Genomic DNA, 26,753 nt, shown 5'->3' with positions numbered 1-26,753 from the left:
GGGCCCAGGTGTCCCCCGTGAGCCTCCTCCCCACAGCTCCTAACTCAGCCCTCCCACCGATGCCAGCAGCCTGCCGGAGGCGGCCCCCACCCCCGACCGCCCGGCCCGAGGCCCGAGGCCCAGCCCGAGGGTCAGAGGGCACTGAGACCCGGTGGGCCGTGTGTGCCGGGCACGCCTGGCTCACGTGTCTGCGGAAACGCGGACCAGCTGACACGTGTGCGGCATTCGGCCCTCTGTCCCGTGCTCTGAGGTGTGTCGAGAAGGCCCCCGGGGGAGCTGCTGTTCTGTGTGAGGGAGGTGAGGCCGCCTGCGGAACTCAGGGGTAGATGGAACTTGAGAAAAACAGAAACAAAGCCCCAGGCCTCGCGGGGAGCCCGGCGCAGTGCTGTCTGGGCTGCAGGATGGCCGTCTCCTCCTGCCACCGCGGGCCGCCTGGGTCAGGGAGCTGTGGAGAAGCTGGTGGAGAAGCCACGAGCCTGAAGGCCACTTCCGGGGGCTGGGTGCACGGGGTGTCGTCCGTGAGGAAACTGGGCAGTGAGGGTCTGGGGGCAGAGGTCCCGGTGGTGGCTTCATGGCTGGGCGTGGAAGGTTGAGGGGCCTGGGGACAGCCCAACCCAGATGTAGCCGGGTCGTGTGCCAGGCTCTGTGGGTGGTCACGGGCTGAGGGCATGGCTGCCGGCCCCGAGGTGGGCGTGGGGGCCGGGTGGGCACAATGACACAGATACAAGGGCGTCTGCAAGGCTAAGCATGTGTGTTGTGTGCTGCGTATGTGACAGGACAGGCCTGGTAAGAGTGTGTGTGTGTGTGAGTGTGTGATCACATCTGTGTACTTATGTCTGAGTGTGTGCACTTATATTTACATGCTAAGTATGCATGTCTCTGTATGTGAACGTCTGCATATGTGCTGATCACATGTACAAGTCTTCATGTGTGTACTTGTAAGCATGTGCTGTGTCTGCACACGCAGGTGTGGGACATGTCTGAGCATTCTCGTGTGCGACGTTCAGGTGCGTACGTGTGCAGGTATGGGGGTCACGGGTAGGTGTGTCTGCACGTTCTCTGTGTTGGTGTCTCTGGGGGCACAGGCGTCTGCACGCAGGTGGTTGTGCGTGTACACGTGTGTGTGCATTGGATGTGGGTGTGCTCTGTAGCCTGGGTGGGTGTGTGGTTGGCTGTGTTTGCACGTCTCTCTGTGTGTTTGCTCACGCACATAGCGTGTGTATTCCTGAGGGATGTGGGCTGTGGACTCAGGCCCTCCGTGCTGCTCTGGGCTGTGCCGGGGCCTGGGCTCTGGTCCCTCCTGGCTGGTTGAAAGCCCGGCCCAGGTGGGTGGGGGCAGTTTCGGTGGACCCAATCTTGGTCCTGGGAGCTCGGGTGAGCGCCTGGCCTGCCGTGCAGGGGCCTCGGGTGTGTGAGGATGCAGCTGGGCCCTGACTGCTCCCTGGACGCGGAATCTGCCGCCTCTCTGTGGCTCTGGGCGAAACTGAACAGCACTGTTTAGTTTTTGTGTGTTTATTTTCCGGTGTTCCTTCTGTTTACGGCAAGTGACGTTGATGTTTCCAGTTAATAATATTATTCTCCTTATTTAAGTAAAAAGTGATAATGCTTTAAAGCAAACTATTAAGTGGCCCCGCTGAGAGCTGAGCTGGCTGCAAGCCTCGGGCGTCCTCCCAGGGACCCGCCGGGGAGAGCACGTGTCCTCGGCCGCCACCCATGTGGGGCTTTTCGTTACTAAGGCGACAGTGGGGTGCAGCCACCTCCAGGAGGCCGAGGCGGTTCGGCTTACTCACCCCATTTTACAGACCAGGACACTGGTCACCGGCAGTGGAAGAAGGGCCAGCAGGTCAGCTCCCCGCCGCCGCACAATACGTCCTCGGCGGGCTCCCATCGCTCATGTTTCCGGGCCCGGCAGGGCCAGCTGGTCTCTGGCCCGCGGATCCGGCCTCAGCCAGGAGCTGGCAGGGGGGCCGGCGGTCAGCCAGCCGGCAGGGAGCTGGGCTGGTGGCTGCCTTCCCGACGGAGGGTCCAGCACAGGAGCCAGGCGGCAGCATGGAAGTCACGCCTGCCGCCTTCTCTCTGCGCGTCAAGCCAAGTGTCCCCCCTCTCGGCGGACAATTAGGAGGGCGCATGGATGGAGACGTGGGGGCTGCCGGCTCCGGAAAACGCAGTTGGCCACACGGGAGTTTGAACCCAGGGTGGCCTGGTTTCCAAGCTCGTGCTCTTAACAAAGCCTGTTCCCACCTCCTGAGAGCCAGTCTCTGAAATCAAAGGACCTGGGCCAGGCCGTCGGGCCGCGGCTCTGTCCCTGAGGCTCACGTCCCTGGGTGCCAGCTACCAGCACAAGAGGAAGAAACAGGAATTAGAAGCAGAAGCCCTGTGAGAATCCTCCATAGCGACACCCACTGCATCCTCTAGGTCAGAAGGTCGGCCTGGGGTGGACATTTCCTCGCCATGTCTGTCAAGGTGGGAGGACTTGACTCAAGCAGAACCTGCCGTGTCAGAGAAAGGCAGGACCCTCAGCAGTCAGGTTCAGCCTGTCTCTGGGGATAAGAAGCGGGACGGAGGTGGCCCCTTCGGGAACATGTACAGAGGGGGCGGCAGGTGGACAGGGGGCAGCCACCCAGCAGAAATCGGAGAGGAACTCGGTTCAGACGTCACGGGAGGGGGTGGGAGTGAGATACGTGGCTGAAATCGGGCTTGTGGATGGCTGAATTGTGGACCAGCTGACCCCCAGCGCCCAAGTACCCAAACGCACAACCCTGGTTGGCCCACGGCCAGGCTGACTCTGGGGGAAAAGTCACCAGTGGGTCCTTCCCTAAAAGACCATTTGTTTTGAGAATCAGGGCTGCTATTGACATGGTCATGTTAGATGCTGACATTAAGGGCCCCCACTGTAATGGCGGCCCCCCTCTTGAACCTGGGAGGCTGCCCGTGTATCCACAGCACCGCAGCCTCGCTACTGCTACATCCTTAATTATTACGTTTGAAGTGACAAAGACCTCCAGCCTGCACATGCAACAAAAGGTCCAGATAAACAATGGAAAAAAAAAAAAGGTCCAGAGGAAACAAAACTTCTCACTGATATCAGACAATATGGCTTCCGTAACAAGAACAAGGTGCAAAGGAAAAAAAAAACCCACCACCAACAGAAACACAAGAAAGCACTCTTGGGAGATTAAGTATATAATTCCTGAAAGAAAACTTTGGATAAAAGTGCTCGAATTCAGAACTGAGGAAATTCATAGAATAAATTCAAAGAACAGAATCTCTATTCTATTCATAAATTCACAGAACAGAAACGCATAGAATAAAAGCACGAGGAAACCTAAAACAGGAGACAAAAACACAAGAGACAAAAAGGATCAACGCGGGATGTCCAGCATCTGACTGAGCGCCGTGCCCAGGAGAGTGGGCAAAGAGGATGCAGGAGAGAAGGGATTCCAGGGCGTGTCCCGGGACCAGAGGCAGAGCTGGTGAACGTGGGTGCAGGGCGGTCGGATGAAACAGAGTCTCCAAGGAGGCACGACACTGAGAACGTGCAGAGCCCACGGAGAAAGAGGGGATTCAAGGAGATTGTGCGAGAAAGCAACACGCCGCCTACGAAGAACTGGGTTCCCGACAGCAGCGCGGTGCGGACGGCCCCAGAACGTTCACTTTCTGAGAGGAAACGGTTTATGACCCTGAACTGCATGGCCGGTAAAACTGCTGCTCAGTTATGAGGGCATAATAATGGCACGTGCAAACGCGCCAGGACTTGGAAATCCACTTCCCGCACACCCACTGCTAGCGGTGGTTTGGGGACCAGCTCTACCAAAAAGGACATAAACTGAAAGGCAGAGGGCTCAGGGCAGAAATCAAGTGGGAACCACAGATCCGAAGCCAGGGGCGGTGAGGTAGGAGGCCCAGAGCTTGGAAGATTGTGAGGACATGGTAACAGCACCCAGTGGAAGGAGAAAAAGGCAACCAGAGACCCCAGACTCCAGAGCACACAGGTTCAAGGGTGATTTCGGGGGCCTGACCCGCGAGTCCATAGGGTGGCGATCCCAGCAGGAGGTACCACGGTGACCTGTGTTCCAGACAGACGCTGCGGCTGAGGAACGTGAGCACTTACACAGCAGCCCGACCCTGCGCGCCCCGGCCAGCCGCAGGCTGTGAGTCACCGGAGAGGGTGTGGGACAGACACTGCACGGCCCGAGCCCTCCTGGACGTGGACTTGGGCCCTCTGGGTGTCATGTTCCGGGGCCGTCGTCCTGGACATCCTCTCCTGTTTGAACAAGGGTGCACCCAGCCTTGAGTCTTCTCATGCTCGGGTCACCCTGGGAAGTGTGGTCACGCCCTCAGCTTAGCTCCTAGAAACGCCGGCCTCTGTCACCAACTTGCAAGAGAGTCCTGCAGCTGATGTCACGAAACCTAATGTGAATGGCCCAGTGAGACCAGCTGTGCGGAACCGCGGGGGGAGCTGGGACCAGAGGAAAGGTCAGATGTGCCTTGACTCTATCTGAAAGTTTCACATTTCGTTCATCATGGATTTTTTGGGGGGGCAGGAATTTTTTATTTTTAAAAATATTGCGTTAAAATACTAGTTACCTCCATGACTGAGGTTCCTAGTGTCCCCGCTTTGAAATTTGCCCCCAAGACGGTGCCTCGCTCTCCCTGCCCTCGCCCGGCCCGGGCACCGGAGCTGCAGAGGTGGGAGGCTGGGGCCAAGTCTCACCACAGGGAGGAGAGAGTCCGTAGGTGACGTGCAGAGTGGATGGTGGGGGGCCCGTCCCTCGGTGACACGGCGACAACGAGAAAATAACACTGAAAGTCCCCCTCCCGCAGTGCAACTGGGCCGTGGGCCCCTCCACTTCCTTCCTTTCCAGTGGGCTGTTAAGTGAATGAAGTATTACAGAGGAATGAGCAGAGAATTTAAAATCCTTTAAGCAATTAAATGAATTCTGAATTTAAAATGAAAAGAAGGTCAAAATTAAGTGTCTGGGAGATTTAAAGAGACAAACCCATGGAGCCCCCTGGGGAGGGTGGAAGGGGTAAAGGAGAACTTTACCCTGGCAGACCTGGAGGGCCCGCGTGCTCACAAAGGAGCAGTCAGTCTGCCGCGGGGACCCCTCAGCCACGGAAGCAGACACGTGGATCACACAAGATGCCACTATACCCAGGGAAATGGCCGAGGAAGCGCCGCAGACAAATGAGAAAGAAATCAGAACGCATAGCTCAGGAGAGGAGGAGACAAAGTATACGAGACACAGCAAACCTAAGAAAATGTGTGGTTACGTGTAAATGAGTGTCACGCCCCGTGGGCTGTACTCCAGTGTTAAGGAGTTTATATGTTGAAAGAGACACACAGACTTAAATACGACTGTTCCAAAGTAGGAGGGAAGACACTAGCAAAGTAGTGACACGCAGAGGAACTTCCTAACCATGGTAGGAAAGGAATCAAAGTAACGCGAAGAGCACGGCAGAAGCAAGAAACGGGAGGAGCACGGCCGGCCGTCGCTTGGGAAGTAGCGAGGCTAAGGGGGGATGCAGTGCTGTCACCGTCGTACTGGCTTAAACGGTCACATTTACAGACAGAGGCGCTCAGATGAGGTGAAGAAATAAAATACAGTTATATGCTCTTGCAACTTCCCTGGCGGTCAAGGGGTTAAGACTTCGCCTTCCAGCGCAGGGGGTGCTGGTCCCATCCCCAGTCCGGGAGCTAAGAGCCCACGAGCCTCGCAGCCGAAAAAGCAAAACGGAAAACAGAAGCAACATTGTAACAAATTCCATAAAGACCTTAAAAACGGTCCACATGAAAAAAAAAAGAAAATTAAAAAATATACAATTACATGCTCTTAAAAAAAGCCAACTCTGAAACAAAAACGATAAGGGGAAAAGGTTGAAAATACGGAGAGTCAAATGGAGCAGGCCGGTGTGAACAAGGGGGGGACGTGTGCTCACAGCCATGTCAGAGAGGAGGGTTCCGGGGAGAAGCCCCCCAGCTGCAGACGGGCATCGCCCACCACAAAGCAGCAGCGTCGGGTCGCAGAGACAGGCCGGGGAGGTGGAGGGGGCTGGACACAGAGCACGGAGGACCGCCGAGGTGCTGGGGCCATGGGGACAGTGCGAAGGGCAGACGGGGTCCTGGCTCGGGGGGGCGGAGGGACACACTCGGCTTTAAAGCCCGTGTCCTGGCCCAGCACCTGCTGGGCCACGGTTCCCAGGCAGCGTGGGCAGAGTCCTGGATTCCTCACTCTTCAAGGGGGTCTTTTGTGCACAGAGTGGTGAAGAGGGTGGAATCCCAGGGCCTGGCACTGAGAATGCCCCTGTGGGGAGCGGGGGCAAGTCCTCGATGGGGTCTGGGGCCGGTGGCCTCGTCCCCGAGCATCTGGGTGGAGGACGCCCTGGAGCCCCTCCCCCCGGGGTGATGGTGGGTGGAGGGAGGGAAGGTAGACAGCTCCCCGCTCTGCGCAGTCTCCCCTGAGAAATGCCGTTTCAACAGGAGGGAAACGGGGCTGGAGGCCCAGGCCCCGGGATGCAGAGCTAATGACGGCAGAGCCAGGGTTCGGACGTGACCCCTTCCCAGGCGGGAGGAAGGGCCTGGAGCTGGGCCCGTCCTGTCCTTGGGGCCAGGTCGGGGCTCGGGGAGAACACCGGCCTGGGACCTGGGCTCCACAGGGCAGTTCTGCGTGAGGGTCCAAAGCCATCCAGGGACAGAGGTGCCAGGGAGCCCAGCGAGGGGGTAGGGTCTCCACAGCTCAGCTGCCCTGAGGATCCAGAGTGGGCTGGGGTCACCCAGGTGCCCAGCAGAACCCTGGATGCTGGCCCAGCCCTGGGGCCGGGATTCACGATTCACTGGGCCCGGCGCTGCCTGGGCATCGGGTTCTCAGAACCGTGCCCCCCACCCTCCAGCCCCTGCCTCCTCCGGGAGACCTGAGTGTGCGCCCCCAGCTCTAAGGAAATGCAAACGCTCTAAGCTTCCGACCCCAAGCCCCAGCATCCAACAGGCTCGGTCAGAAGCCTGCAGCCGGAGCGCGGGTCAGTGTGCAGACGCCCCCAGCACTGCAGTGGAGTGTGGCAGGAGTGCCCCTGCTGGGCTGTGCTCCACCTTGCAAGAAAAGTAACAAAACACTACAGGCAAACAAAGGGATACATTCAAGTACACAAAACTGAATCTCGTTTGTAGACCTCAGACACCGGGTCCTGGGGGCAGGACACAACAAACACTGGCGGCCCCTTTCCCTGCGCTCGCCCATCCTCTGCCCCACTTCTGGGCACCAGTCCCGCCCCTGGGGTTTTACCACACTTGGCCTGGCCCAGACAGCCACGCCCAGCCTCAGGGGCTAGGAACTCCATGGATCCACCCTCGCGGGGAATGTGCTGATTACTGATAAACAGGGGAGGTCCTGGCAGCAATCACCTGGACCAAAGCCCTCTGTCTTGTGGCACCCAGGACGGCGGGTCAGGACACACGCACAGGAGCAGCAGGGGAGCGCATCCCTGGGGACCGCGCCATGTGGGCCAGCTGGTGGTTCTGGCCCCTGGTGGCCGTCTGCACTGCGGACCAGTTCCGGAACACAGCGGAGAGGATCATGCAGGGCACGCCTGTCATTGACGGGTAAGCAGCCCCCCGTGTGATGGCCCCGGGGGTCCGGGCGGGGGGCGCTAGGGTCGAGGCTCATGTGCCCTTGACCTGAGACAGGAGCTGCCCTGTCTCCAATGGGACTCAGTTTCTCCAACTGCACTATGGCCTTTGCCCTTTGCTGGACTCAGTTTTTTTGTGGGCTCTCTCAGGGCCCCAGAGACTTCAGTACATGAGGGCCTGTGGGGAACGCGGCAGGAAGGAGGTGAATAGTGAGGCCCCCAAGGCCTCAGCATCTCCCGGGACAGCCCACAGCCTGGACCCCTGGGGGCTGGATCCCAGCTCAGAGTGGGGCTGGGGGCCGTTGGGGCCTGGCCCAGGGTCCTGTGTCACAGGAAGTGCAGGTGAGGGTGGTGTCTGCTGTGGCCCTTGGGGGACCCTCTCGTCAAGCCCACCCCTCGCTCCATCCACCTGGGGTGACCCCATCAGGCCTGTGCGCCCGGCCTGACCTCACCGAGGCATCTCACGCTTCAGTGCCCCAGGCCAAGCTCCTGGGTGCCCACTCCCCCTGCCCCTCTTCCAGCCAAGACCCTGGTGACACCTTGTCACTCTCTCCCTGATGTCACAGCCAACCTGGCCGCGCCTGCCCCCTTCACTTACCCTCCACCCCCGCCCCTGTGCCTCTGACTGCCCCCTCCTGCCCCTGGCCTGAGGTCAGGTCTCCGCACTGCAGCCAGAGGAAGTCTTGGAGACACAAGTACCAGCCCCTGCCCTTCCAGCTCCAACTCCCACAGAGCTCAGAGCAGTAGCCGGAGTCCTTCCAGCGGCCCCCAGGGCCCCTCGACGCTGCAGGCAGGCCTGGCACTGCCCTTGCCGCTCCCGCCCCCAACTCCTCGGGGCTCTCCCAGCCCTGGGAAGGACGCCACCTGTACACACACACTCCCGCCCCACCTGCTCTTTCCCACCAGGTGCTGGGAAAGTTGGGGTACCCACTTGCCCAGGCTTTATGGGACAAAAGCTCTGCAAGAAAAGCAGAGAAAACAGGTGTCTCATCACATAAGACTGGCAGAGAAATGAGGGGCAGCCCTAGATAAGGAAGCGGCCATCAGGGGTCAGAGTGCACCCTTCCCTCCCTCCCTCGGTCCTCCCCTGGTCCCTCCCCTCCCCCTCCTTCCTGGACCTCCCATCCCCCTGCCTGCCTCTGAGGGTCCTCATATGGCTGGGTCTCCTCACAGGCATAGGAAGTTTGCTGCAGAGGCCGCTGTCCTTTGCTCGCATCCGGGAGGCCCTGCTGTCTGGCAGGTCTGGGCTCAGGGACCGGGCATCCCAGGTCAGCAAGGGCAGGTAGAATATGCCAACAAAATGAATGTTCCTTCCTTCCGGGGGACTCAGGGTGGCTGGGCACACGGAGAGGGGCTCCGAGTTTAGGTGCTGGGAGCTGTCCAGATGTCCATGTGAGGGGTAAGATGGCTCAAAGAGCCCAGACAGCCAGGAGTACTCAGGAAGCTGGGATTTGGGGAGCTGGGATTATCCAAAGTCTTAGAAGGCCAAGACTAGGCTGACAGAATCAAAACCAGTTAGTATTAGCTACTCCTGTGGGTAAGAGAGACCCAAATAAGTAGCTTCAACAACAGAGCAGTCCGGACAGAGTCCTGGCATGGCATTCCATAATGGTGTGGCCACCATTCCCACAGTTACCTCATGATTTAATATGGCTGCACCAGCTCCAGCCATCACATCTGTAAGCCGTAGCTGGCCTCAGTGTGTGTTTGGCTGTCGTTTCTAGCACTTCCCAGCACTCGGAATCCTCCCCTCTCCTCTTTGGGTAGGGTGGCAGGGTCCTCTGTCACAGCTGAGGATGCTACCCAGGCCACACAGATAAGGAGGGCAGATCCGTCAGCCTCCAGAACAGACTCCAAGATGTGGTGTTGACCTTAGCGCGGATACCTACAAAGGGAGGACAGGCTGAGGCGAGGAGGGAAGAGCAAAGCGGAGGCAGCTGGAGCGTGGGGCCGGATTTCCTAGAGGGGCAAAGGAGTGAAGTCCTGCTCAGCGCTGCCTTGGGGACAGTGACCAGGGCCAGCCCCCCCCCAACTCTGCAGTGAGGCAGTGACCTCGCCTCCCTGGAGCTCATCCACCCCTCAGTCAGCAAAGGCGTCCTGACCACCAGCCCATGCCCAGCAGTCAAACCTCACACCGGGGGCCATGGCCACCTTGCTGTGGAAGAGCCCACCCCAGGGGGCCGGACGACCTAGGCCGTCACGGCGTTAACATTGTCAGTGAGCCTCACAAGGCAGCCCCGTGTGTGTGTGTGTGTGTGTGTGTGTGTGTGTGTTACAGATGAGGAAACAGACACTGGGGAGGGAGCCAGGGCTGGGGGTGGGAACTAGGTATGGGCGAGGGTCCTGGGGAGAGTGGGCATGGCTGCTGGGCTGCGGAGGAGGGGTGGATGGGAGGGCCCGCAGTGGGAGCAAAGCCCCCTCGGGGCTGTCCTCACAGCCCCCTTGTCACCAGGCTAGGGATCCGCTGGTCGGCTCCCTGCCCGTCCCGGGCGTGTGTGCCCGTTGGCTGGTAAAAGCCAGATGCCGACTGGTGGGCCAGGGCTGGGCCTGAGACTCTGAAATTCTAATCAGCTCCCAGGGGCCGAGGCCCCTGCCGGCACCTGGAGCTCATGGCGCCCAGCAGTCTCTCCCCTTGGGGCTGCTCCTGGATGCAGGGAGGAATGTGCCCCACGGGTCCTGCCCCGGAAGACCCCCAGCAGCTGTTGAGAGCCCTCCCTGTCCCCTGCCCCTCGTCCTGCCTGTCTAGTCCCCTCCTCTCCTCTCCCCGCACCTCACCTCCTCCTCCAACGCACTCACCGCCTACCAGCTCCTGGGAGAACTTCAGAGGGCCTGTCCTTTGGAAGCACAGAGGGATCTTCTTGGAAATGGTGCAGGACTGTCCCCAGGGACAGAGGCAGCAGAGGGCCTCTGGGGCCCCCAAATCCCGCACTGGTGCCCTGCTCCCATGGCTGCCCCCCAGGGTAGGCCACGCCCCACACTTCCCCACCCTCTCCCTGCAGCAGAAGCATTTCATCTTTTTTTTTTTTTTTTTTGCGCTACGCGGGCCTCTCAGTGTTGTGGCCTCTCCCGTTGCGGAGCACAGGCTCCGGACGCGCAGGCTCAGCGGCCATGGCTCACGGGCCCAGCTGCTCCGGGGCATGTGGGACCTTCCCGGACCGGGGCACGAACCCGCGTCCCCCGCATCGGCAGGCGGGCTCTCAAGCACTGCGCCGCCAGGGCAGCCCGGGATTCCATCTTCCATCTGTGAATCCCCCCAGGCCTGCGCTCAGCAGCCCCACGCCAACAGCCTTGTTCCTGGAGCTTGTCTCAACTCCAAGCTCCCCCTCCCTCCACGATTTTGAAGCCAAGCCGGCATCTGCCCTCCCTCTCCCCCCAGTGAAAGGCTCCGGGAGGGAAGACCTGTCCACTAGGGCTCAGTTCAGTGGCCTGGCCTGGGGGTGCAGCCAGCTGAGAAGCTCACCTGTGCTCAGGTGTGCTCAGATGACAGCAGTCACCCTGCGACCTCCCTGGTCTTCAGCCCATGAGAAGAGGAGCGGGAGAAGGCACAGCCTGCCCGGGAGGCAGCTCGGGGGGCCCGGGTCCAAGGGGCCTCCTGACCTGCCCCTGACCCCTCCGCCTGGCCCCTCCAGGCACAATGACCTGCCCTGGCAACTGCTGAAACTGTTCAACAATCAGCTTCAGGACCCGAGGGCCAACCTGACCAGCCTGGCCCACACGCACACCAACATCCCCAAGCTGAGGGCTGGCTTTGTGGGTGCCCAGGTATGGTCGGCCCCGGAGCCTGAGGCGCTGGAGCCTATCGCCTCCTCTCTTGCTGCCCCTCCCTGGTGGCGGCGTACGGCCCCGGGCCCTTAGAGGGGGCTCCGATAGCCACTCAGGCTGCGGGGAGGGCTTCCGTGGCTAGAGGGAAGCCAGAGCTCGTGTGCCTGGGGCCCAGCTCCTGAGCTCCCAGCGCCTCCCCCCGTGACCCCCCCAGTTCTGGTCTGCGTACACGCCCTGCGACACCCAGAACAAGGATGCCGTGAAGAGGACGCTGGAGCAGATCGACGTCATCCACCGCATGTGCCAGTTGTACCCCGAGACCTTCCTGTGTGTCACCGACAGCACAGGTGGGTGCCGGCGCCCACCAGCCCCGGTCCTGAGCAGGGGCTGCTGCACTGCTCTGCGGTTTGTTTCACGTGGAAGCCAGTCCCCACACCCGACACCCAGGCACACGTGTCGCCCGGTGCCCACTGCCCCTGGCCGGGCTCTCCTTGCAGGCATCCGGCGGGCCTTCCGGGAGGGAAAGGTGGCCAGTCTGGTTGGCGTGGAGGGCGGCCACTCCATCGACAGCAGCCTGGGCGTCCTGCGGGCGCTCTACCACCTGGGCATGCGGTACCTGACTCTCACCCACAGCTGCAACACGCCCTGGTGAGCAGCCCCGGGGGGCTGGCCGGGCGCGAGGGTCTCAGAGCAGGGACCGCCCCGGCACCGGTCTCTCCTCCTGAGGGTCCTGAGGTGGGTGGGCCCGGGCAACCACTCTGCCCCTCGGGCGCCTGCCCTCTGCTCTCCCAGGGCCGACAACTGGCTGGTGGACACGGGAGAGGACGAGGCCCGCAGCCAAGGCCTGTCACTCTTTGGGCAGGTGAGTGGGGGGGCGGGGCCTCGGTCACCCTCAGAGGACCCGGCATGTCACCTGTTTCCTCAACTGTGAGATGGGCCAGCAGGACGGGCCTTCCACTGGAACCCACTGGTCATTAGAGTGGCCTCCAGTCTTTCAGCCCCTGAAGGGCTTGTTGACACCTGGCCAGTGCCCTTCCCCACACCTGGACTTCCCAGGCGGCCGCCAGAAACCCCAGAGGGTCGTGTGAACCCAAGCGTGCACGGCACAGCCTGCCTGGTCCCAGGGTGCTGGCTGAGACCCTCCAGGCTGTGCGGGTCCCCTGAGCCCCGTCCCCCCTCAGAGTGTCGTGAAGGAGATGAACCGACTGGGCATCATCATCGACTTGGCCCACGCGTCCATGGCCACCATGAAGGCTGTGCTGCAGCTGTCCAAGGCCCCCGTGGTCTTCAGCCACTCCTCGGCCTACAGTGTGTGCCAGCACCGGCGCAACGTGCCCGACGACGTGCTCCAGCTGGTGGTGAGAGGCTGGGCCGGGGCCGTCCGCTCCTGGGCTGGCCCCCGCGGCCTGGCCGCCCTGCCCACGGTGCCGCCCTCTCTCCCGAGCAGAAGGAGACGGGCAGCCTGGTGATGGTGAACTTCTACAGTGACTACGTTTCCTGCAGAGCGGAGGCCAACTTGTCCCAAGTGGCAGGTGGGCGGGGCTGAGCGGCCGGGGCTCCGGGCCAGGGCCTCTCTCAGGGCCCTCACGTGCCGCCTCTCCGCAGATCACCTGGACCACATCAAGAAGGTGGCGGGGGCCGGAGCCGTGGGCTTGGGTGGGGACTACGATGGTGTGTCCAGGTGAGGCGACACCCCCTCCACGTGCTGTGAGGGGCGGGGTGGGGGCGCCCAGGCCCTGCCCCCCGGGATGCCGAGCCTGGCTTTCTCCACCCGCATCTCAGGCTTCCCTCGGGGCTTGAGGACGTGTCCAAGTATCCAGACCTGGCCGCCGAGCTGCTGAGGAGACAGTGGACCGAGGCAGAGGTCAAGGGCGTCCTGGCAGACAACCTGCTGAGGGTCTTCGAGGCGGTGGAGCAGGTGAGCGGCCCGCAATCCCCGCGCCGCCGACCACCTCCTGCCCTCAGGCAGGCAGCTGACCTGCATCTTTCCCCAGGCGCGCAGTCACACACAGGCTCCCGGCGAGGAGCCCATCCCCTTGGGCCAGCTGGAGGCCTCCTGCAGGACCAGCTACGGCTACTCAGGGGCCCCCAGCCTCCACCTCCAGCCGGGGGCCCTGCTGGCCTCCCTTGCACTCCTCGTCCTCTGCCCGTGTCGCCTCTGACACCCTGGGTACTAGAACGGCAGCGACTCCCCGTGCGCTCAGACTGGCCTGTCCTGGGCAGGCACCTGCGCTCCCCTGGGTGGCACAAAACACAGGCACGGCGGGACCCTCAATAAAGTCGCCGATCCTTTGAGTCTCATGTCATCAGCACCCTGGCCCTGGAGGGGGCTCCTGGCTGGACACCAGACACAGGAGTGCCTGAGTCCTGAAGGTCAGGGCCAGAGGGGTCAGGGTCTGAGAGGCTTTGCGTGGACGTTGCTGGAGGGTCTTTAAAATAACACACAGTCCAGGCTCCGGCTGCCACCTCCCCACGCACATCTGTACACAGGTGCGTGCACACACACAGGCATGCACACGTGTGCACACCTGCACCCCATATCCTCATACTGGTGCACACCCATGCTCTCACATATACACACCCACACACACACACGCTTGTGCCCACGGCCCACCCCTTGGGCCAGCCTCCCTTGGCAAACAGGAAAGCAAGGTCCGGAGCAGGGAGGAACCCAGCCCTGCAGGGTGTCCTCACACACCATGAACAAGGACCCTGCAGGGCAGGGCTCCGCCCAAGGGGGGCTCAGTAGCGTTCCCCCTGCCTCCGGTCATCCGGTGCATGTGTCTTGAGATGAATAACTTGGTGACAGACCCTGGACAAGACCCCCAACGCATCCCTCCTGGCCCCTTTCCAGGCCAGAGCCCCTGAGGATGCCCCTCTGCGCCGTTACCCACTGGTGCCTGCCAGCCTGGGCCGTGGGAGCCAGCGAGGGCCTCTGGGCTGTGGCCCTGCCTCTCGCTCCCAGCAGGCACTCTCTCCAGGGATACCTAAAGCCACCAGCAGGGACACTGTGGGTATTTGCTGATCACTTAGGATCAGTTTAACGTTAAAGGAGAAGAAAGGGTTTCTGTCCTGAGTTGGCTGAACCCTGCCCAGCACGCCAGCCTGCCATGGCTGGCTGATTTATCAGGGCTGGAGGGCCCCCTGGTGGGCCGCAGGCGGGCACGCCTGAGTTTGCTAACTGGGAGGGATTTTCCCATAAGAAACGCTGTAATATTCGTCTGAAATAATCTTAACCATGTTAGAATCACACCCGAGGCCACACCTCACGTGTCATCCCCAGCATCTGGTTCTGGGGACCCTTCTGCTCACCCCTCATTCACCCTGGGAGACACAGGCCTGCAGGCCTTTCCTGGGGGGCCTGGTAAGGGGCTCCAGGGAGGCGGGTGCCACACCTGGGCCCACCCAGCAGCGTGGAGCCTGCTCAGGAGCCCCTGGAGGGCTGTCTCCCCAGGCAGGGCCCACATCAGCGATTCTCCAACCAGGCAACAAGCGGCCCCAGGCCCTGTTCAAACCCAGACGTGCTCGGAGGGGACAAGGGGGGCCCAGAGCCACAGGTGGTCACTCTGACAGGCGGGCTGGGCACAAGGGGCATGGACCCCACTGTGGTTCCGACTCTACAACCCTGGCCATGGATCACACGCCCCAAAAACCTGGTCAAGACCATCCAGGCCGCGAAGCACCAGCGTGAAACACAAGGCAAATAATCTAACAGAGACGACACATCGAGGGGCCCAGCAAGGCCCGCGACAAACCCAGTCCTCTGGTGGGCAAGGGCGTCTCTCGGGGGTGGGGGCAGCCAGCAGTGCCGAAACTAGAACTTTGTGTGGGGAGCAGGGGCTGAGAACCTGAAAACGGGGTTTTCCCTGCCCAAGGAGTAACCCAGAGGGGGAGGCCTGACAAGTGCAAACCTGTGGTCCCCGTGCCCACGGGGCATGTGTGTGTGTGTATGTGTCGGTGTGTGTCCGGACATAGTTTCTGGTGCACACAGTGGGGTGCCCGGACGTAGTTCCCGTGAGCACAGAGGGGGGCCCACAGACGTGCTTCGTGTGAGCGGTGGGTTGTGGGGAAGGTGGCCGGACGTAGTTTCTGGTGCACATAGGGTGGTGCACCAACGTGGTTCCGGCGCGCACAGAGGGGGCGTGCTGACGTGGCTCACGTGTCCAGAGAGGGGCGCACCGACATGGTTTCCGGTGCACACAGCGGGGTGACCAGATGTGGTTCCCGTGAGTACAGAGGGGCGCCCGGTGGTAGTTTCTGGGGGCACATAGGGGTGCGCACGGATGTAGTTTCTGGTGCACACAGCGGGGCACAGGGACTTGGTTTCTGGCGCACACATAGGTTGCCCGGAAGCGGTTTCTGGGGCACACGGGGTGGGGGGCGCCCGGACGCAGTTCCCACGAGCACACCAGTGCAGACCCACTGGCCTCGAGACCGTCCCGGTCACGTAGAGAAATGGGAGGGCCTGTGCCACGTTCGGGGCTGGAGGGACCACAGGGTAATAACATGAGGGCGGTTTCCTGATTTGGTCGGTTCTACGGTAACTAGGTTGACGTGAGGGACGCTCCTACAGGGAAGTATACAGAAGTTGTGTACTTGGTTTGCAGCTGTTACATAAGTTTAAAAGTATTTCAAGGTAAAATCGTAGAGGAACTGTGGATCTGATTCGGCCTCACCGAGCAGGGCCTGGGAATCCCACTCCTCACAGCACCCCAGCTGCCCTCCTTCAGGAACCCGTCAGCCTCCTACTGGCGGGCTGGACTGCAAGCCGACCGTCCCCTTAAGGCCCCCACCCCACCCCAGGCCACTAAAGCAAAGATGGAGACAGTTCTCGGGCATCAACCTCTTTATTCACAACAGCATTTCAGGAAAAGGCAAACTTCGCCTGCTGCCCTTTGATGCAGTGTGGCCTCTGCCCCCAGCGGGCGTCTCCGTGGAGCTCTGCACCCCCTGGGGACCTTCTCTGAACCCCCGGCACGTGGGAGCCCCAAGGGATGATGGCCAGGGAGTAAGGCGAGGTCGGCATCACAGAAGAAAAACCAGGTGGCTCTTGAACCCCATTCTCTCCGGCCTCACACCACAGTCCAGAGCCCCAGGCAGCCCACAGCACAAGTTACTGTACAGAGACCCAAGGGCTCCAAGTCCAAGAAGAATCAAACGCAGAGAGCCAGGGAAAGTTCTCCCACGTTTCTGTCCGTGACAGCCAGTGCTGTGAGGACAGACGGCCAGCCAGAGGCCTCTGGTCAGCACCGACAAGCAGTGCTCTCCAGCTGACGCTGGGGAGGGGCTCATACCAAATGCTCCCGATCTCCTTGCTCCTTCTTTTTGGCAAAAAAAAAAAAAAAAAAAAAAAATCCCTGGAAGCTTCAGGAAAACGAAGTAAACTTCAGTAATTGGAGAAAACAGAAAAGTGCAGCCTGTCTGAAGCTCCCCTCAGGCCAGCCCAGCACGGCGTCAGAAGCACTGCCACTGCTGGCCCCACTGAGGGCGGCTCTTCCATCAGCTGCTCCAGCTTCAAGGTCAACAGCGTGAGCCCACAAGGCAGCGAGAGCCAGATGGGGGAGGCACCCCATCATTTATAGTGACAGGAGCAAAGCATCCCACCCAGGAGGGGGAGGCGCCTGCTCCTTGGCTGGGAGGGGCCTCAGCGTAGACTCCGGCTCCCTAGAGGAGAGTCCGCAGGGCCCGAGCCCTCCAGAGGCGCAGGGGAGAGAGGATGCAGACCCCCGGGGGCCCGCTGGACTGGGAGCTAGGCGCCTTACACTGGGGAGCCCGAGCGGGGCCCATGCAGCTGGCAGGACCAGGTTCTAAATGGAGTCGGGGGGCCTCCAGGGGTCCCTAGCAACAGCCTGCAGCCCTGCCCCCCACTGGCTGACCACTCCCAGTGCATGTGCCATCACATGGAGCCTGAAAGCCCCCATATCGACGTGGCAGCCACCAGCCAGTCCCTGGGGGTTTCTCAGTGGTGGTGGACGGAGGGGAGCCTGCAGATCGCCCAGCTGGTGGCCCGGAGTCACAGAAATTACCCACAGAAGTCAGAAGTTTGTGCAAACTCGCCCAGCCGGACACAGACCCACACCCGTGCTCAGAGAAGAGGCAGAGTCCCAGGCCTGGCAGGTGAGAGGGGGAGAGCAGTGGGGAGGGGGCAGAGGCGGCCTTCCCAGCCCTTCCCCTATGAGGCCGGGAGGGAGCACGCTGCCGCTGGGCTCCGCTAATTCCTCAGGGCGGCCAACCTGCAAAGGACAACAGGATTCCCTGAGGCCCCGGCAATGGCTCCACCCCGGCTTTCCCAGGCCCTTTTCCAGGCCGGCGTAGTCCTGTCCCCCGCCTTCTAGGGGGAGCTATAGACGGTGAGCAGGGTCTGAACGAGGGGCGGGGACTGAGCTGCTCCTGGGCCTGCAGGCACCGAGGCCGGGGTTTCTGCGTCCCTCCCAAGCTCCCGCCCAGCACGCTGCCCGCCCAGCACAGGTGCCCCTGGCCCACCTCCGAGACAGCTGGTCCTCCTGGCTGCGCACGGAGCTCTCGCCCACGGCAGAGGCGCCCTCGGGCAGCTGGCTGAGCTGGTCCAGGACCTCTAGGCCATTCTCCTCGGCGATTTGCATGATGAGGCTGTCCACCTGCTCCTGTGGTGTGGTCAGCGTGGTGGCCGAGCTCATGGAGTCCTCCATCACCTGGGGGTCGTGTGCCGGGCGGTCAGGGCTTCCTGTGGCTCCCTCCCCCCGCCAGCCCCCTTGTGGCGCTCTCTCCAGCGCACTCCCTCTGGCGTGCTGGTCCTGGGGCACAGCTGCCTGCACGCGCACCCATCCCCGGCCCCAGGCCCCCCTCTCCCCTGCTGGACCTCTGCGGGCCGGTCTGGACTCCCCACGAGGAGCCAGGTTCCCGGGAGGGGAAGGGGCCACACGCCTGGCCGTCACCCGCACACCCGGGCCCTGGGCCGACGTACCGACGTGTGCACGTCCAGGTTCTGCACCTGCTGCTCAAATCTGTCCATCACCGCAGAGACCTTCTGCAGGTCCATGGTGCTGAGGGCCCGGTCCAGGGCTTTGGTCACCTGCGCCATGTTCTTGGTCACCTGGCAGAGGCGGGAGTGAGGAGGCAGGCAGGGCCCTCAGGGCCCCCGGCCCCCCGCCCCCGGCATGGCACGTCCCCAGATGGCGCCGTCGATGGAAGGACGGACTCTGGGGAGAGCCTTCAGGGTGCGTCTGCCGCTCTAGCACCGCCCTTACCGTAGGGAGGGAATGCCGGCCTGACCGCTTGCGCCGGGCCACCCCCTCGACTCTGCCAGCAGGAGCCGGCCCCGGGCACGTGGCGCCCGGCCTAGCACTCACCCCCTTCATGGTCACGGCCGTCTGCACCTTGGAGGCCACGGCATCCACGCGGGACGCCATGCGGAGCCAGTTCACACCTTCGTTCTTCTTGCGAATGGCGTTCTCGGCGTACACCCGCGCACACTCCACATTCTTCTGCTGAAGGGCCTGAAATGCAGGGGGAAATGCCAGCTGGGGCCCGGCCCCGGCCAGTCCTGGGGCGCCGTCTGCTGCTGTGGGGCAGCCCCTTCTCAGCCTCTCTGCAGGTTTTCTCATCAGAAATGTCTCAGGAGTGAGGGTGTCCAGGGGCAGGGCCCCCAACCAGCCCTCAGAGAAAGTCAGACGAGAGAGCCGGGCTCAGGAAAACACGGCCACCTTTCCAGGCCTCTCCACTCCCACCGACACACTCAGCTGCCCTCACACGACAGCTCCGCCTGGAAGCAGCAGAGCTTGAAAAGCCAGCGCAGGGAATGCCGACTCCAAAGGAGTCACGGCTATGGCGGTGACGTGGCTTCAGACTGGGATGTCGGCTGCGTTCCCCTTCTGCCCTGGGAGCCTCAGTCTGGCTGAGGAGTCATCCAAACCCAGCACCCCAGGAGCTACTCTAGCCGCTAACCAGCTGTAAGAAAGCCCCCCACGGAGAGCACAGCAACCCCAGGAGCCTCCAGCCCTGCCCCGCCCCACAGAGGGGTTCGGCCTCTGCCCAGGCCCGAGGAGCACAGGACCCACAGGAGGAAAGGCCCGGCCCGGCGGCAGCGCCTGCACTCACCTTCTTCACCTTGGCCTGCTCCGCCTTGGAGTCCTTCTCCGCCTTCTTGGCCAGCTTCTCCAGCTGCTTTGCAGTGAACTGACGGACAGGAGGCTGGGTCACCACCCGGCCCACCCCCCATCCTGCTCCCCGCCCTCCTGGGCTGTAAGTTCGTTCCGAGGGTGGACATCACTGATCCCTCACGACTGCTGCCTCTGCTGGACAATCCGCTGCCCACTAGGACGTCGGTGCCCGTCCGTGCGCTTGTGCCCCCTCTACACAGCCCAGCTCCCAGCGGCCTCAGCCCCTCCTTCCACCAGCCTGAAGCACGACACACCGGCTCCCTGTTCCACGGGTCAGCAGCTGGGGGCACACTGAGAAACTGCCCACAGGCCTTGGCCAGCGTCACACAGATGCTGCCACCGTAAACCCCTCCCTCTTTGACCGCCTTGGTGTCCAGGCCTCAGGCTAATGTCTCCCCTGCTCCCGTGGTCCAGCCTCTGTGCAGATCAACGCTTCCCTAACCTCAGGCTCACGGGCACAGGGCGCTCTCTCCAAAGTCATCCCCGATTCCCGGTCATCAGACACAATTCTGAGGGGCCTTTAAATCAATGTCTGCAGCACCTGACTCGCTGACCATTTTTTCTTCCTGCATGGTCCAGTGCAGTAGCTACTAGACACACGTAGCTACTTAAATTACCTAAAATTAAGTGAAAGTAAAAATTCAGTCCCGCAAGCCACATTCCAGGTGTCTGATGGGGCCGGTGTCAGGCATCGCCATGTCGGGCTACCCTAGCCCGGCTCTGCGCCCAGAGCCCCACTCCTGCCCCACCCACACGGGGCCGCTCATGTCAGAGGCTCCATGGCCTGCTCTGTCCTCTGCCTTCTGCGTCCAGGCTTGCCCAGCCCCCCGCCCACTGCCCTCCACACACAGCCTGAAGTACACACTGGGCCACCATCCGCCACCTCTAAACAAAGTCCACCACTCTGGCCAGGTGCCCTGGGACCCGCTGCTCAGCTGCAGCAGGGACCGCCTGGCATGACCTCGCACACCCCAGCCCTGGTCAGTGGCCCTCCACAGGCCTCAGGTGACCAGAAGCTGGCAGGGAGAAGACTCAGATGACCCAAGGGAACAGCAGCCTTCCAGAGGCCAGTTTCCTAACTCTGGTCCTGTCAACACTGTTCTCTCGGCCAACGTCACTCACCGACCTGGGAGGGTCCCCAGCCCTCGGGCCCCTCCCACAGCCCTGGGTGCCCCCATGCACTTGGGACGTTTTGTTGTGGAAAAAAGCATTCTTGTCTGTCCACCCCGACCAGCTACGTTCCTCAGGGAAAAGTCCAGATTTTCCTGACCTGGGAGTCTGGCCTGGAGGCCCCACAGCGGAGGCAGTGCAGCTGCTACAGTCGGGGGCCGATGCCCGTCACTCCTCCCGTCCTTCGGAACGCACCATGGATGGGCACCTAGGAGGGCCCTACGGGAACTGGGGCAGGGGCTTGCCGACACCACCCCGGGCAGGGGGACTGCTCAGCTGCCCGGAATGCTCTCCTGCACGTGTTTCTGAAGGACTCGAGGCAACCGTTTTAAACGCCTCGTGGAACATTAAGGGACGCACACACGCGCGCGCTCATGAATGAGGCCAAATGATCTGCTTCCGCTCAGCCCGAGACAAGCTAGCACACCACCTCCCTGACCCCTCGGTCATCAGTCTGGCTGAGCACGATCCTGAGTGTGACTCACACCATCTGTCCCCACTGACAACCAGCAGGCCGGGATGGGGTGAAGGGCCACTCAGTACATACCTTCAGCTGGAACAGGGTATCTGCAAAGAGAGGAGATGGTTTGAGGATTTTAAGAAATGTGAGAAGCAACGCTCCTAACAAGCTGGTGGGGGCACTACGACCCTCCTGGACGTGAAGAGCTGGAAGAGAACTGGGGCCTTCAGGGAGGCCTACTCACACCAGCTCTGCCCCTCCTTAGCCTCCCTGACTCTCCAATTCAGGAAAACACCAGGATAGTACCAGCTGACCTTAAGGGTTAGCGTGTGGGGGAATGTCATGGGTGCAGCGTGTGGCCCATGGTGAAAACTCGAGATGGTTTGTAATCAGTGCAGCTTTCCAAAGGACCCTCGGGAGCCCTCCCCAATTTAACGAGGGTTAGTACTCGACAGTCTATTCTTTACGGATAAAACAGCACGGCGATGACTCTTACGCCATAAAAGAGCTGGCCCACAGAGACCGCTCTCCATGGGAGCTGCCATTTCTGAGCCATCGAATCAGGCTCAGGTGCCCCCCTACCCTCAATGAGGAACTGGAGACCTGTGTGTGTTACTGGCTAAGTCCCTCGGTATCTGAACTTGCTGCTCACTTGCCCAAACTCAAGAGCTCGGTAGATTCTCCTTCATCTTAAAACTATCTCAGTGTATATCCCATTCCTAAATTGGGGGAATGATTTCTGAAAGGGTGTACCACACTAGCCCGGAATGAAGAAACGAAGTCCTGCAACCAGAATCCAGGACCACAAAGGTATGTGAAGGCTCCCAGCTGCGAGCCCAGTGGAGCTCCGTGCAGCTCTCACCTGTCACTGCGGGCCCTAGTCAAGGCCAGAGCTGTCTGCATCTCTGGAGAAACAGGTGGCAGGCAGTGTGCTCACTGCCGGGAAAGCAAGGCTGGGCTGGGTGTGGCCCAGACTTGAGTGGGAAGCACAGACTCTGAAGGGCAAAACCTAACCCCGGAGAAAAGGGATACAGGCAAAACAATTCCCTGGAGAGCTGAAGCCGAGTGAGCTGTGAGGCAAAACCCAACGTGCGCGCGCGTGGGGTGGGGGTATAGCTGTTCATCTTCTCCCTGAGGCAATCTGCATAGGATTTCCTTCATGACAATAACACTGCACAGCCTTTCTACCACACTAGCACTTAAATATCCTGGCAAATGTCGGTATCTTCATTTTATCACTGATGCTTCCTGTTCTGGAGGAGAGCAGGGCAGAGGGCCCTGAGGGGGTGCTGCAGGCAGTGGAGGACCAGGGCTCCTGGGGCCTGTGCCTGCACGGACTCCTCAACCTGTTTTCCCATCTGCAGAATGGGCGCATACGGTTCCTATCTCAAGAGCTGTTGTGCCTGTACGTAGTGAGGGCTTTCTGCCAGAGCTCTTCCTATTTCTCTTAGCGGTGTTCTGGGGGCAGTGGTGCAACTGTCTCCTTTTCGGGTGCCCTCTGACCCGGCATCCCAGGGCCCCCAAAGGCCGATGTCCCTCACCAGTACCGCAGGGGCAGGTGGGGCAGGGGCAGACGGTGGCTGAGGAGGGCCGGGGAAGGGGGCCGGGGATCAGGGAAGGGGATCGGAGTCCTGGGTCGAGGCCCCGGGGTCGAGGTCGGGGTCCTGGGTCCCGGGGTATGGTGTCGGGGATCGGGGTCCCGGGTGGAGACCCCGGGATCCGGTACCGGGGATCGGGGCCCAGGGTCCGGGATCGAGGCCAGGGGCACCCGCCTGAGCCCCGCCCACGGGAGAGGCGGCCCCGCCCCGCGCGGCCCCGGAGGGCGGCGGCCTCTCACCGTCCATGGCCGGTCCGGCAGCGGCAGCCCTGGCAGAGGCGGACGGACTGGATCTCCCGGCGGCGTCAACCGAACCGACCGGCGCGGGCTGGCGGGCTGGAGCGCAGGTACTGCCGGGTCGCTGCCGCTTCCGGCGGCCGGGAGCTCTCGCGAGAGGACGGTTCGGTATCGCGGGCGGTGGCGTTGCCGTGGCGACCGCGCGGGCCAGGGAGGCGGCGGCCGGGCCTTTTGTGAGTCAGTGGGCTGGGCTCCCACTGAGGTGCAGGGTCCGCGCCTGCGTCGCGGGGCAGTCACCTATGGGACTTTCCAAAAGCAAACACAAACTCCGGAAAGGTAAAGGGCCGCCGCCCCGCAGTCTCCACGGCGCGGCCCCGCCCCCACAAATCCTCCTGCGCCGGGTCCTCTCTGATGATCTTGCCTCGGGGACCTTTTCATCCGGGGAATATCCACGTGTAGGGAAATGGAGTGACCCAAGTCTTTCACGCTATCTTACTTCATTCCGGACCAAAGCAGGCAACTGAAGAAGGCTGGAATCCTTTGCCCTAGACTCAGTAAAATATAGGTCTAATTAATTACCCATATATTTCAGGTGAGGAGCCAAAGTCGGGGCGCACCTGTTCAATCCCAGAGGCTACGGAAAGGCCGGTGGACAGGCCTTCACAAGAGTCTGAGAAGCCTCTAGACACCAAGCCTGCAGAGAGCTTCCATGAGAAGAAAGGGGCAGCCAAGCGGCAGTGGCCTTCATCTGAAGCGGAAGGTAGGACACACCCAGGAGGGTACAGAACCTGAGGTGCGTTTGGGGATGGGGCGCACAGGAGCCTGTGGTGGGATGCTAGTAGCAGGGGGCGTGCCCTAACGGTGGAGGGGGTTTTAGGACCTTTAATATCAGAGTTCTAGTTGGAAGATGTAATAAGTTTAGTCAAGGTTTAGGTGAGTTCCCACGTGGTAGATGCGGAACACACAGTCAAGAGGGCTAAGCAGTGCGCAGATCCCAAGCAGGCCTGCTGTCCTCCCGAGGGCTGGACGCCTTTGGCCCCAGTGTCGTTCCTTCGGCATTCCACAGACTGGGACAGAGCCTGGGAAGCTGCTCCCCTGCGGAGCACGGTCCCGTGGGAGCCCTCTGCCTGGCCACAGAGATCACGGAGGGGATAGGATGTTGGTGAAACAGCTGGGCAGAGTTACTCACCGTAACAGCCTTTGGGTGTGGGTCGGGGTTGAAGCCACAGAAGCAGCAGAATGTGAAGTCTTTCATCAGTTTTATCATGTCGGTCGTGGAAACGGAATTGTTAGGTAATTAAACCAAGGGAGGAACGATGGGGTTTGTGTCTCCAGCACAGAGGCCTCTCACAGGCCCATTGCTGTAACTGGGTAGGAACCAGTGAGGCTGCGGCGGCGGGAATTGCCGAGTGATAGGGTGTGAGGGCAAAGCAGGGAGCCATGGCCGTGGGCTTCGGTGACTGTGAGGACGCATGGCCGGTGGGTCAGACAAGGAAGGGCAGGATGGATGCCCGCCTGGCAGGGGAGAGGAGCTGGGCACAGACAGCTTCAGACCGAGCCCCCTGAGGGTCACCAAGGGCAGGAAACGTTTGAGGTGAGGGCGTTTGCCTTGGGGGCAAGGCCTGGACTTCAGATCCCAACTTAAGAGCCCTTACTTGAAGGCTGAAGAGTGCAGGAAGGGCCAGAGTCCTGGGGGGACGTTTGGAAAACTGCTACTAGTCTGTCGGGAGGCTTTTGGCTGTCAGTCACAGAAAAGCCATCCAGACACAGCTTTGTGCTGAGGGGCTCGGTACCCCCCAAACAGAGGCGAGGTCAGAGGTAGGGCCCTCGGCAGCATCACAGGCTGTGTGTCTACACTCTGCCATCCTCTGTGTCCACGGTCCGCAGAGGGCTGGACGGCTCTTGGTGTCACACACGTGGGACTGCGTCTAGTTTGTGAGAGGCGTTACTTCTTGCTTCGTGTCAGCAAGGAGAATCTTCCCCCAGAAGCCTTGTGTGCCCGGTGTCTCCAGGATGGGCTGGACCTCTGCCAGCAAGGGAAGGTGTGGGCAGGGGACTCCACCAACAGTGTGTGTCATACTCTCACTTCGGGGGTGGAGTGAGGATGGAGTTTCAAGAAAGCGAGTGGAGACTGCAGTCACAAGGAATGTGCCACCCTGTGTACGACGCCCGAAAGCATGATGCGAGTGAAAGAAGCCAGATATAGATTCCTATTCCATTTATATGAAAAGTCCTGCAAAGGCAAATCCATATGGAGGGAAGCCTGGGCTAAGGGTGGGCACAGGGATCGGTCACAAGAGGGCACAAGGGCCCTTTTGAGGGTGATGGAAGTAGTGTCAAAACTGAATCAATGGTTGCCCAACTTTGAAAGTTTACTGAATTCCATTTAATTGCATGCTTTAAACAGGTAAATTTTGTGGTATTTAAATTGTACTGAAGAAAGCTGTTAAGAAAGGAGAACTAGCTGGCAGTGTTGAATGCTGCAGCGAGGTGGAGTAAACTCAGAGAAGACTGTCGAATGAGACCAGCAGCTGGTCTTGCTGGCCTTGCAGCGAGAGGCACTGGGAGTCGGGAGTGAGGACAGGACCTGGTCTGCCAGGAGCAACACCTCAAGTAGGGCAGGAGCATCTTCTCTTCCACATTCTGGTTTTAAAGCTGAGGATTTCCCCTATTAGATTTGGGAAAGTGACAACTTTCGGAAGTCACGTTTCTTTAAGTCATCCTAATGCCATAAAAGCCTCAGAGAAATAGAAAGGTCAACAAGTCAAAAATTCTGTGTGTTATACAATTTAAAAAGTAGGTTTTACCACTGTTGGGTAGAAATCAGAAAATGATTGCTGGGCTGGGGCCGGGGCAGGCTAGCTGACTGGAACAGGGCCCGTGGGAGCTTTGTGGGGTGGAGGAAAGTTCTGCATCTCGTTTGCGTGATGACACGGGTGCGTACAGTTGTGGAAAACTCTCCCGCTGAACAGTAAGGACCCTGCGTTTTGTCTAGTGTGAGTTATGCCGTGGACAACATGGAATACGCATGAGTCCTTGTCTCTTAGAGCCGCACCCGAAGTATTTTAAGGGCAAATGGACATGCTGGGTGGGGATTTGCTGCCACGGGAAGGGGTGCACCTGTCTCTGCAGGTGCTACAGCCCCTCTCAGCCCACGGGTCCTGTGGTGTGACCTGGGGGTCTACGTCCCATCTCCAAATCTCTGAAGGCCTGACACTCTCCTGTAACCAGTGGAGTGGTGGAAGTGACTTGTGGGCTGGGCGGCCTGGCCGGGCTCACGGGGACGCTGGCTGTGCTGGGAGCCACTGTGCTGGGAAGTGCTCGGCTGCTGGGCAGGCCACAGGGGAGCCGCAGCCCGCGGTCCTGATCTCGCAGCCCGTCCAGCCCAGGTGCCGGGCTTGTGACGAGCTTGTCGTGACTCCAGCCCCAGGCTTGGAGTCTCCCTAGCCGAGCCACTGCACAGCACGGAGCAGCCCTGCGAGTGGACATCCACGTGTCCAGCCCAGCCGAGCCTTCAGACAGCGTCTGACTGCAGCCCCTGGGAAACCACAGGTGACAACTGCAGTAGAACCTTTCCTGAATTCCTGAGCCATAAAACGGTAAGAAAATGGTGGTTTCAAGCTGCTGAGGTCTGGGGTGAGCCACTGCTCAGCCGTAGTGACCAGCACACAGGGGAAGAGCTGGAGTGAGGTCAGCTTTGCCTGGGGTTTATGAGGACTTTGGCAGTTGGGCGATGAGTTGTATTGTACTATTCCCACTGCTTCTG

General features: G+C 60.9%; 2 protein-coding genes across 2 annotated transcripts; one reads left to right on the top strand and one right to left on the bottom strand.

The window, feature by feature from the left end:
* Positions 1 to 230: 230 nt before the first annotated feature.
* Positions 231 to 13,988, top strand: DPEP1 (dipeptidase 1). The gene is made up of 11 exons (XM_079907267.1): positions 231 to 250; positions 7,433 to 7,597; positions 11,253 to 11,385; positions 11,600 to 11,732; positions 11,883 to 12,033; positions 12,178 to 12,247; positions 12,567 to 12,743; positions 12,833 to 12,917; positions 12,991 to 13,066; positions 13,168 to 13,303; positions 13,380 to 13,988. The coding sequence occupies exons 2-11, from the start codon at positions 7,494 to 7,496 to the stop codon at positions 13,545 to 13,547; spliced, it is 1,233 nt and encodes a 410-aa protein (XP_079763393.1). The 5' UTR covers positions 231 to 250; positions 7,433 to 7,493; the 3' UTR covers positions 13,548 to 13,988.
* Positions 13,989 to 16,221: 2,233 nt separating this feature from the next.
* CHMP1A (charged multivesicular body protein 1A) lies at positions 16,222 to 23,215 on the bottom strand. The gene is made up of 7 exons (XM_079908160.1): positions 22,991 to 23,215; positions 21,241 to 21,260; positions 19,462 to 19,539; positions 18,714 to 18,860; positions 18,329 to 18,457; positions 17,869 to 18,056; positions 16,222 to 17,618 (listed from the first exon to the last, which is right to left on the bottom strand). Exons 1-7 carry the CDS (start codon positions 22,995 to 22,997, stop codon positions 17,597 to 17,599), a joined length of 591 nt encoding a protein of 196 aa, XP_079764286.1. The 5' UTR covers positions 22,998 to 23,215; the 3' UTR covers positions 16,222 to 17,596.
* Positions 23,216 to 26,753: the final 3,538 nt, after the last annotated feature.

This window comes from Stenella coeruleoalba (assembly GCF_951394435.1).
Source record: "Stenella coeruleoalba genome assembly, chromosome: 20".
NCBI lineage: Eukaryota > Metazoa > Chordata > Mammalia > Artiodactyla > Delphinidae > Stenella > Stenella coeruleoalba.
This window is presented reverse-complemented; position numbering and strand designations above follow the sequence as displayed.